This window comes from Triticum aestivum, chromosome 7D, assembly GCF_018294505.1.
Source record: "Triticum aestivum cultivar Chinese Spring chromosome 7D, IWGSC CS RefSeq v2.1, whole genome shotgun sequence".
NCBI classification, from domain to species: domain Eukaryota; kingdom Viridiplantae; phylum Streptophyta; class Magnoliopsida; order Poales; family Poaceae; genus Triticum; species Triticum aestivum.
The window spans coordinates 642,374,029-642,385,868 of record NC_057814.1 but is presented as its reverse complement, the minus strand read 5'-3'; the positions used below and the strand labels follow the sequence as shown (position 1 = coordinate 642,385,868).

General features: G+C 46.0%; 1 protein-coding gene across 1 annotated transcript; it reads left to right on the top strand.

Moving 5' to 3' along the window:
- The first annotated feature begins 1,306 nt into the window (after positions 1-1,306).
- Positions 1,307-8,732, top strand: LOC123163797 (disease resistance RPP13-like protein 4). Its single transcript, XM_044581181.1, has 6 exons — positions 1,307-1,596; positions 1,688-2,752; positions 3,626-5,744; positions 5,993-6,979; positions 7,071-7,219; positions 8,436-8,732. Exons 2-5 carry the CDS (start codon positions 1,706-1,708, stop codon positions 7,205-7,207), a joined length of 4,290 nt encoding a protein of 1,429 aa, XP_044437116.1. The 5' UTR covers positions 1,307-1,596; positions 1,688-1,705; the 3' UTR covers positions 7,208-7,219; positions 8,436-8,732.
- Positions 8,733-11,840: the final 3,108 nt, after the last annotated feature.

Genomic DNA, 11,840 nt, shown 5'->3' with positions numbered 1-11,840 from the left:
GGCACAGCTCAACAAGCCCAAAAAAACATAAAAAAGAAACGGCCGTAGCCGTAAACCAAACCGGGCGTCTAATCTGGCTTCGGGGGTGGCGGCGACAGACGGGCGGCCATCGAGCGCAGGTCGGCGATGAAGGCGGAGATGGCGTCCCGATCCTGAGGGCGGCTAAGCGGCCGCCAAAGTTGCAAGTAACCAGACAGTTTGAAGAGAGCGTCAGTGGCCCGTCGAAGAGGAGTGCGCTGAATCATAAGTTTATTGCGGATCGTCCAGAGGGTCCACGCGAGGGCGCCAATCTCAAGCCACCTAATGTGGCGAGAGGGCAGGGGGGAGTTTTGGAGTTCGGCGAAGGGGTCGGGGAAGTTGGTGTGGCACCAATCACCTCCCACCACCTCCCTAAAGCAGCTCCACACGAATTGGGCAGAAACGTAGGAGAAGAAGATGTGATTCGAATCTTCGGGGGTACCACACAGCGGGCATAGGCCGGAGCCAGGACCATTGTGCTTGCACACCTCCACCCTAGATGGGATCCGTCCGCGGATCCATTGCCACATGAATATCCAGATTTTTCGGAGGGGGGACATGGTCACATGGATGTCGGCAAAAAATGGCATCCTTCTCGGTCTTTTTCGAAGGACCGTGTGATGCAAAATCTGTCAAGTCTGCCCTAATTTTCATGCATCCACGAACCTCCTATCTTAATAACGAATGGCAAGGAGTGTTTCAGGATGCTCCTCGAGAGGTACTCCCTCCATTCCCTTATACAAGGCCACAAACTCAAATTACAGGTACCTAGGTAAAATTTAATGACTACTTTACAAGCCAACTTTTCTTCTTGTTATCTGGAATCATTAATACGTCTGCATGCATGCAAGGAAGGAATGAGAAGAAAGTAGCACACTGTCATTATGACTACATGCATGCAAGTATTAAACAAGTTGCTACTACGAGAAAACATCATTAAATTTTGCCTCGGTTACTGTTAGTGGCTTTGTATAGATGCAAAATGTATTTTTCATAGTGGCCTTGTATAAGGGAATGGAGGGAGTAGTTGGAATACAGACACACGGTGTGAACAATTTAGCTAGCTAGCGTACAATTTTATGCAGATCTAGAGAAAGTTTGTAAACATAACCGCAAAGCCAATTAAATAGGTCTGTAAACCTGACAGCAGCCCAATTTATTACCTCCGTCCAATGCAGCTGTTTGCCACTGTTATTACTCCGTTCACTCGCTCCCGTCCACTTCCACCCAGCTGTGCCGTGGCCTTTTGCCTTAGCCGCCGGAGAATTTATGCCTGCCGCTACACCAAGCTACTCTGCGTCCGACTGCTAGTTTAGCTGTTGCTGCTAGTTTCAGGAGGCGACGAGCCTGTGGAGAATTTGAGCTGCTGCTCGCGGAGGCAACCCGCCGCAGGAGGAGTTCAACTGCTGCTTCCGGTGGCAGCACGCCGGAGAAGGAGCTGAGCTGCTGCTCCCGGAGGCAACACGCCGGAGGAGGATCTGAGCTTCCGCTCCTGGAGGAGACACGTCTTCTCTGGCACTGCTGCCACGCTGAGCCCCAGGTCTTCTCCGCCGTCTGCGTTGTCCATCCATCTCAGAGGTTGATTAGGCAGTTCAAGTGTGATTTGTGTCTCCTTACACCTAGTTAGCTAAGCTTCCTGCTTGAATTTGACATTACCTTGTTATTGCAGAAAAATTAGCCAGCAACAATGGCGATGGTGCTGGATGCATTTGCATCCTACCTGGTGGACATGCTCACGCAGGCAGCAACAGATGAGGTGAAGATGATGTTGGGCGTCACCGGCGAGATTGAAAAGATGGGAGACAAGCTTCGGGACCTCAAGAACTTCCTGGCCGATGCCGATAGGAGGAACATCACCGACGAGACTGTTCGAGAGTGGGTGGGTCTGCTCAAGCGTGCCATGTACGAAGCTACTGACATCCTTGACCTCTGCCAGCTCAAGGCCATGGAGCGTGGACCATCCTCGGTAAACACAGGGTGTTTCAATCCCTTGCTCTTCTGCATGAGGAACCCCTTCCATGCTCGTGAGATCGGCACCCGCATCAAGGCGCTCAATCAGAGGCTTGACGATATCAAGGAACGGAGCACTGCTTTCAAATTTATCAATCTTGGGTCCTATGAGGATCATCGCAGCAACACCCATGCCTCTCACCATGGTAATCTAGGCCAGGAGACGGTAGGGGACTTTGACCGGTCGGCTATTGTTGGAGACAAGATTGAAGAAGACACAAGAGCACTGGTGGCCCAGATCATGCAGACTGGAAAGGATGTCAACAATGGCATCAAGGTGGTTGCTATCGTAGGTGTTGGTGGGATCGGCAAGACCACCCTCGCCCAGAAGGTCTTCAATGATGAGGCAATCCAAGGTGAATTCAGCAAAAAGATATGGTTGAGCATCAACCAAAACTCCAGTGAAGTTGAGCTGCTGAGAAGAGCTGTCGTCGGTGCCGGTGGAAATGCCCAGCTGGCTGGGAATGCAAAGGATGCGCTTCACCGAGCCCTAATGCAGGCCTTGAAGGACCACAAGACCTTGCTGGTAATGGATGATGTGTGGGATGATGGAGCTTGGGAGCGTGTGCTCAAAATACCCTTGGCCAATGGTGCTGCTTCAGGCAGCCGTGTCCTCATCACAACTAGAGATGAACGTGTCGCCCAAGGGGTGGCAGCTATACGGCCGTACCACCACGTCGACACATTAGCGCCCGATGACGCTTGGTCATTGCTCAAGAAGCAGGTTTGTACTTAAACGCTAACCTCTTTCATTATCTCTATTTACTTATTAACAGTACTATGTAATTCGTGTACTACCTCTTGGAGGTAATATGTTTTCCAATAATTTTGTAGGGCAACATTACTTTGCTAGTGCCACATCACTAATTGAGACACGTTCAGATAATTATATATGTACTGTTCCTAGATTTTGTTTAGTTGAGCTTGCGTAATAGTTAGAAATTTGGATAATTATACATGCATTGTTTTTACCAGTGAATACATATGGGTGGTATATTCTTGTAGTGAGTAACCTTTTGCGAATACCCAATCTCGTATTCCAGCTTACGGTTGAAGATCTAAGTGCTCAGCTACTCAACAGAGTCATAGGACACAATATAAATGGAAGTTATTTTGAGATAAAAAAACAACATTTTTTTCAGTCCCTGCTGATACAACAAAATAATATAATTTCCTGTGCAAATTTTACTCATGAATGTTTGGCCTAGTATTATGCTCTTTAGGTGATTGAGAGATAAGATAATTTCACGTGACCGTAAAATACGAGTACTAATAAACTAATACATGATTTCCGCTACATCGGAGTACAACTTTCTATGACAGTGATGAGAGAGTAGTGCAAAAGTAAAAGTAAAAGGAAAGAAAAAATGTTTTCTAGGTATAAAGTATGTATGTTATATGTGCAAGCCATTGGACAAATCTTCGGCATGTAGGAGCAAGATTAGTAAATACATTTAATCACATTTCTTTTTGACATGTACTTTCTGTACTTTGAGCATTTACAGTCAATCTAGTCCTCTTGTCTCTTAGGAGGTAAAACTGAGTTCATAGTCAATCTTGGCACACAGTTAATTAAGCTTATCGATCCCTTCAACAGGTACTTTCAAATGAGATAGATGAAGACCATATCAGTACGCTAAAGGATATCGGATTGAAACTTATAAAAAAATGCGGTTGCTTACCACTTGCCGTTAAAGTAATGGGAGGACTCTTGCGTCAAACAGGGGGGCTACGTCGTGACTGGGAGCAGGTTTTGGATGATTCTAACTGGTCAACAACAAAAATGCCCCAAGAGCTCAACCACACAGTATACTTAAGCTATGAACATATGCCTTCTTATCTGAAGCAGTGCTTTCTATTCTACTCTCTTCTTCCAAAAAGTAGAATTTTTAATCTGGATCAAGTTGTTGCAATGTGGATTAGTGAAGGATTTATTCATGGAAATTCTATTGATTTGGAAGAATTGGGAGAAAATTACTACAAGGAGTTGGTATCTAGGAACCTGATAGAGCCAGATAAATCATATGTTGATCTATGGGTTTGCAGCATGCATGATGTTGTTCGCTCATTTGCTCAGTATATGACTAAAGATGAAGCACTCGTGGCTCAAGATGGAGAAAATGATATTCTTGCTAAACTTAGTATACAAAACTTTCTTCGGTTGTCCATAGAAACTAACCAATCACAATCAGGTGAACTTGATTGGAAATGTCCACAGGCGCAGCAATCAGTGAGAACATTGATCTCAACTATCAAGATTAAGATGAAGCCCAGTGATTCACTGGCTACTTTTTCTAGTTTGCGGACTCTGCATATGGAATCTGCAGATATAGCTGTATTGCTTGAATCATTGCATCAGCTCAAGCACCTGAGGTATCTTGCACTAGTAAATGCTGATATATCTGTACTTCCAGAGAACATTGGCAAGATGAAACTGTTGCAATTCCTTGTCCTTGTTGGATGTATAAAATTGGTGAATCTTCCTGATAGCATTGTGAAGCTTGGCCAGCTGAGGTTACTTTCACTTCCAGGAGCAAGTATGGTACCTAGAGGGTTCAGTGGTCTGACAAATATGAGGAAACTAAGTATGTTTCGAGCTCACATGGATGATGATTGGTGCAGTTTGGATGAGTTGGGGCCTCTTTCCCAGCTCAGGTTTCTTGAATTAGTTCAATTGGAGAATGTATCTGCTGCCTCATTTGCTGCTAATGCTAGGCTCAGTGAGAAGATGCATCTTATCACGCTGATGCTGGCATGTACCAGTAAACTTGGAAACGATGGGTTGGTCAAAGAGAAGGAAGGTGTCTTTGAGGAAGAGCAACAACGAATTGAGAAGGTTCTCGATAAGCTCTGCCCTCCATCTACTGTAGAAGTTCTTGAACTCAAGGGGTATTTTGGCCGGCAACTCCCAAGATGGATGATGTCCACATCAATGGTGCCCCTCAACAACTTGAAGATTATATTGTTTAGTGATCTGGCTTGTTGCACACAACTTCCCAATGGGTTGTGCCAGCTCCCCAATCTGCAGTTCCTACAGGTCTCTCGTGCTCCATGCATCAAACATGTAGGGACTGGATTCTTGCAGGTGGCAGTAGCTTCATTTCCGAGGTTAAATAAATTGGTCTTGAAAGGAATGGTGGAATGGGAGGAGTGGGAGTGGGAGGAGCAAGTACAAGCCATGCGCCGTTTGGAGGAACTTGTGCTCAGTGAATGCAGACTGAGGCATGTTCCTCCAGGCCTTGCCTCCGATGCAAGCTCTTTGAAATTATTAATTCTACATCAAGTCAAGCACCTTACCAACATTGAGAGCTTTCCTTCTGTTGTTGAGCTTTTACTGAATGGATGCCCCGATCTGGAGAGGATCACCGATCTCCCCAATCTGCAGAAGCTTACCATCGAGAACTGCCCAAAGTTGAAGGTGTTGGAGCATATCCCTTCACTCGAGAGGCTGGTCCTGAAGGATTACGCCATGGAAAAACTCCCAGAATACATGCGAGACATAAAGCCAAGGCATCTGCAGTTATTCTGCAGGCTATGGTTGCTCTCTGCGGTAGCCGCGGGACAATCTGGCACTGAGTGGGACAAGTTCAGCCAAGTGGAGCATGTCAAGGCATATGCAGGTGATGGAGACAACCCAAGAAAATGGTATGTTTTGTACACGAGAGGAGACAACTGCAAGTTGGATTCAAATATTAGCAACTCTATCATATTTGAAGGTACAAAAATCAAACATACAAGCTTTGTCTTAATTTGTTTGAATAATCTGATTCTGCCCGTTTATAAGGTTGTTTGATTTTATCTCCTGCTTTTCGTCCATATATACTACGCGATGACGGTATATATTCTGTACCTTCCTACTGCATCTTGCTGAGTATTTGTCTTCTTACTTGTTGTTCCAGATTTTCTCGAGATTAACTTATCTAGAGTATCATGTAACCACTTCTGTATTTTTCTTTCCATGCAGAAACCTTATCATCTTCTATGGTGGATGCACAAGGATTTGACTCTGTGTACAAAATGAGAAGAAGTACCTTCAGTTACGTCTGCAGCTTGGTGAGGATCCCATTTTTGGAAGATATGATGGCAAGGGATCACACTTTTGTTGATGGGAGATTGTTGTCTTTGCAAGACAGAGTAGCTGTCGCTCTGAGGGTACTGAGCTCTGGTGACTCTCCGGTTACCGTAGGATTCTCTCTTGGAGTGAACGAGTCAACTGTCTCGCTGGTAACTCAGGTGTTTGTTGAGGCTATGTGCCAGCGAGCAATGCACCACTGCAGCTGGCCTGGCTCCACTAAAATGGAGAAGATCAAGCACAAGTTTGACAATATGCACGGCCTCCCAAACTGTTGTGGTGTTGTACGTACAGATCACATCACGTTTGGATCACAAAACCCTGACCATGAGGAGAATGACGTGGTGCTAGTGCAAGTTGTCGTTGATCCAGATATGAGGATCACGGAGGTTTGGTTGGACGGTGATCTCTTGGAGGGCATTGAGGAATATGCTTGGCTGAATGGCGGTAAGGTGAAGTTATCAGATGGCTCGGAGGTCAGGGAATACATCATTGGTGATTCAGGATACCCTATTCGTCCATGGTTCCTTACACCTTACCAGTTAGAAAATGGTCTCCCGCTCTCAGAGTCCAAAAGGGAATTTAACAGGAGACACTCTGCAGCTACAGCCATCGCGCCGAGGGCGTTGGCAAGGTTGAAAGACACGTGGAAGTGCCTGCAAGGAGAAGGGTGGCATCCAGATAATCAATTTGAGATGCAGTTGACAGTCGGCGCGTGCTGCATGTTGCACAACATAGTGATAGACTTGGAGGAGGATGAGGGTGCAAGCATGCCGAGCGGCCACGGGGGGATTTACGTTGAGAAAGCGTGGAAGTTAGCAGAGCAGGATGCTGTCAGGGTGAGGGATGCACTGTCCCAGCACTTGACCGGATCTGGAGGTAAAAAGATAACTCTTAGTGTGTTATTTATATTTAGTTTATTTGTTTCCTCCTATTGATTCCATGTTAATTTCATTTGTTTGGACTTTAGTTCACACAATGGTTGCAGAGGAGGAAGAAGCAGATGTAGCAGCAGTTGCATCTGGTTCAGAAGATGGAAACAAGGAACACGATGCACGCCAACGACAAAAGGCAGATCGAGGAAAGGAGAAAGTGCATGATAGCTAGCTAGAAAGAAAGGTGAGACCATACTCTCCACTGAAGAAGTTTGGTACTCTTCTTTTTTTCTCGACACGAGGGCAGGGGGGCAGGACTCTTGTTAGTTCCTACTCTGCACGTACTGTATTGGCTAAATATTGCTTCTTCTTTTATTTCTCGACGCGAGGGCAGGGGGACAGGTCACACTTCTCTTCTTAGTTCCTGCTCTGCATGTACTGTATTAGCTAAATATTGCGTCGACGACTACGCATTCAATTGATAGCATGATTTGGTCTGCTAATGAGCATCTCTACGCCATATGTCTGTACTTAATGACAATGGGAGACCTTGATACAAGGCCACTCCGCCACTAATAGTATCCTGCTCCTCAGCTTGGTTGCATCGTCAGATCACTGCTCAAGAGCAGGCCCTGGCGATGGAGCCCAAGGCTAAAATTGTGTTGGCACTAGTAAGCTTGTGTGATTCAGAAAACAACTAGTCGTAGTAATAATGTAGCTGCATGGAGACTGGAGACTATTTGTGGTTTATAATTGTGTGCTGTGCTGTAACCCGAGGGGAGTATTTTTTGTGAACATAACGAGGTAGTGAGGGAGTCGTGTATGGGCAAGATTCATTCAGTCGATTGTAGCAGTTGTTAATTGATGTGTTGGCTGTCCCTCCCTATCTCGCTGTGTTGATATTTAATTTATAGTACAAGGTAAGAGCAGAGCGGGTGTAGTGTAGTGATCAACTACTTCAATTCGTGACTGCTGCATGTTGCCCGGAGGTAAGTTGGGGCACTGGCAGTTGTCATTTGGATTTGTACCATACACAAGTTGAGATTCATTTTCGGTTTCGGTAGTCGTCATTTTGTTCTGCCACTGCTAGCGGTGCAGGTGCTTCCCAAGCTACTTCTTTGCATCCTACTCCCTCCGTAAACAAATATAAGAGCGTTTAGATTACTACTTTAGTATTCTAAACGCTCTTATATTAGTTTACAGAGGGAGTACATATCAAATTTCATTCTTTCGTTTTCGAAAGGAAAATCTTGTGCTTTTATTATGTCGCTGATGTTGTCACTGGCAGTCATACTGTTAACTCACTCGGAAGGAAGCTAATAAGCTGGTTGACTGAATTGGATAATCAAGTTCTTATCAGATAGCTCAACACTACGTACTACTGTGTACCTTGTTACACTCCTTAATAAACCAAGCTCAAGTCTCATGATCTAGTTTAAATCTTACCTTGTTGTGAGCAGGTGGAAGCGAGACTACCCGGGCTAGGCCTAGCTTGGACATCCTCATCCTGCTGCTGCTCAGCCTACACTATTGAATTACATCCGGCAGTAGGTTGTCAGGCGAAAACACAAGCATTCTGTAATTTATATTATTGGCAACAAGAAAGCTTTTATGAGATTGAGAGAACAACTAGTAATGTAGCTACATGGAGACGGAAGACAGTGTGTAATTTGTTTTGTTTCAGTTGCTTGCCTGTAACCTGAAGGAAGAACTTGTGAACATATATAATGGCAGCGCTTGAGTCTTGTTTTTGGGCAGGAGCCGTTTGTAGCAGCTGTAAGGATGTGTTTCTAGTCAGCTTGCTCTGGTCAGGTAGCAGCATTATAAGTATATGTCTGGCAAATTCAGAAACAGGTAGCAAGCACTATGTCTTGCAAATTCAGAAACTTTATTTGTAACGGAGTAGCAGGGAAGTATTTGCCTCCAGTTCAGGAGACCACTACATACATAATCATGGATGATAAGTAGTTTAATTTTAAAAAACTGGCCGGTGATGCTGTCAAAGTTGGCATCTTGCTTCTCTGCAAGTCATAATTCATTTTGATTGAGTTGCATTAGCTGTTAGAAACAAAGTTCAGAGAAGAGCAATGTGGAGTGGGCTGTTTTGTGACAGTCGAAGGTCAACAGATTTGGCATTCACCTGGATGGAAGTGTTCCGTTTTGTACCTTGCCAACTGCAGAGTGATTGCGGAGGTGCACAGAGTCAGGAGCTGAAACTTCCAAAGAAATCGACAGTTTAGTGCAGGTGCAAGTCTTGTAATGGCTCAGACTGCAACTTGTCGTCGGTTATCGTCTCTGAACTTGGCTGAATTTTGTTGGAGCCTATCACTGCCTTGAGTCCAATGATATCAGAACAGAACCAAGCCTTGAGGACAGAGATCCACAGGGCTCACACTAATAACATCATTAAATATTTGCATTGCTTCCACTAGCTAGCATGCATGATTTGGACACTCAATCTGTTCTCAACTAATTTGGTGCATGATCCAATAGGCTTTTATACTGGAACTTGGTATTAAACCCAAATTAAGTACATGGATGGATAGCACATGATATGGTTTGTTCTTCCTTTACCCCTTGTGCTAATGGATAGCTCATGGTTTGTTCTTCTGTAGCAGAGTATGTTCAGTTTACCCACTTGTATCAACATGCTTCATACTCCATACTCCATAACATGCTTCCTAACCCACTTGTATCAACATGATTTCTGTTTTTTTGTACCTGAAAAAACAAATGCCTTTTTGTATTCATGGCCTATTTTGGTATATGTGTTTATATCCTTTTATACAACACATATAAATACGTATATTCGTGCACATATACTGTATATCTATATCTACACATAAAAAAATCCGGAACATTCTGCGGTGTATGAAACTATGCTTTATCGTGAATAAATAAATGAATAGTAATGTTTCCTTCTGAATCGGTTTTTAGGAAATAGCACCCATGCTTGTGTGCCGTGCTTGGCATGCTCGGCTGTCCTAATCATCGTTATTAATTTATTTATTTTTAGAACGAAGGCGCTAGACGCGTCCGGCTTTAAATTAATAAAGCCCACAACGGAACTGGCAGAGTAGCAAACGGACAGACTTTACACGGACGGACCAAAAGCAAAAGCCCAAGGCGTATCTGGAGACTTAGTGAAGGGTTCATAGCCGGGCTGCGAGCATTACATGGCCGAAGCCCATGGACAGGAGCGCGCAGGCTCGTGAAACAAAAGATCACTCCCATCGTTAGGGAGGCGTCGCCAGCTCCCTAGCCGCCACGTAGACTTGGTGAACTCGTTCTTGCACGTGCTTCATCATCTCAGAGTCCTTCTGCTTCGCCAACGGACTCCACTGCTGCAAGAGGATAGAGCATTTGCATATGATATTAGCCGGGTGCGATGGGAACGACCCCTCAATGGTAAATTTGTTGCGGGTGAGCCATAAGGACCATAACATCGCCCCTATACTAGTCCACATCACACGCTTGTGTTGACCCTGAACTGAATCCAGAAGTCCCACAAGTTCGGAAGAGGAGCGTGGGTCGAATGAGACACCGGCAGCCTTGCGCACAGCGCTCCAAGCAAACCTAGCTAGGGGACATAGGAAGAAGACGTGGTTTGTGTTCTCGGGGTTCCCGCATAATGCGCAAGGACCCGTTGCCGGGACATTCTGTTTTGCAATGTTGATGGACGTGGGGAGGCGGTCCCGGAACATTTGCCAAAGAAAAACTTTGATCTTTAGCAGAACGCGGGCTTGCCAAAGTCCCTTCACCTCCCTCTGTACCGTCCCTTGGCACAGTTGGTTGTATAAGGACTTGACAGAAAACTTCCCCGAGGCGTTTAGATGCCACGACACCCTGTCGGGCTCATTTGACAGCACAACGGGGGAAACCAGATCCAGCAAAGTACCCCACTTAGCTGACTCCAGAGCATTAAGGTTTCGGCAGAAGGCTATGGCCTGGGGGGAAGCCAAAGCCTCCGCCACCCTTTGGTTTGGATGCACCGCAAGTGCATACAAGTCCGGGAAATCTTCCCAAAGGGGGCGAGTGCCCACCCAAAAATCAATCCAGAAACGGGTGGAACGGCCGTTGCCGACACTGAACTTGCCCCCTGGTCAAAAGTCGGTCTAATAGCCTGTAGGTCCTGCCAGAAAGGGGAGCCCCCCGCCTCGGCTTCGAAAAAATTCCCGTTGGGGAAGTACTTCGCCCTAAGGATATCAGCCCATAAGCCTGTCGCCCCTTGCGAAAGCTTCCAGATCCACTTGCACATGAGCTCGATGTTTTGTAGTCTGGTATTGGTGATACCTAGTCCTCCCAAGGACTTGGGCCTACATACCGCAGCCCATTTGACCATATGGTATATGCGCTTGAGACCCGTCCCTTACCAAAAGAAGCGGGCTCGCGGCGTGTCCATTTTGGCGTGAACCCCCTCGGCCAATAGGAAGAGGCACATGGCGAACATGGGGAGCGAGGACAGACTCGAGTTGGTCAGGATGAGTCTAGCCGCTGAGGACATGAACTTGCCACGCCAGGGGCTCACTTTCTTACCGACTTTCCCATTTAGAGGTGCCCAATCATCTATGGTCACCCTTCGTGGCGCTAGGGGCAGTCCTAAGTACGTAAAGGGGAACTTTCCCACTTTACAGTTGAGAAGGTCCGCGATGCGTCGCCCCTCCTCGCTATCTATCCCCATAGATAGCATTTCGCACTTGTGAAAATAGATCTTGAGACCGGACATCATTTCAAAGCTCAGCAGCAAGGCTTTCACCGTTGCTATGCTGTGAGTATCCGGTTGGAACAGTAGCAGGGTGTCGTCTGCGTACTGCAAGTGCAAGATCCCCCTTGGGATGAGATGGCCGACCACACCCCTGATGTGG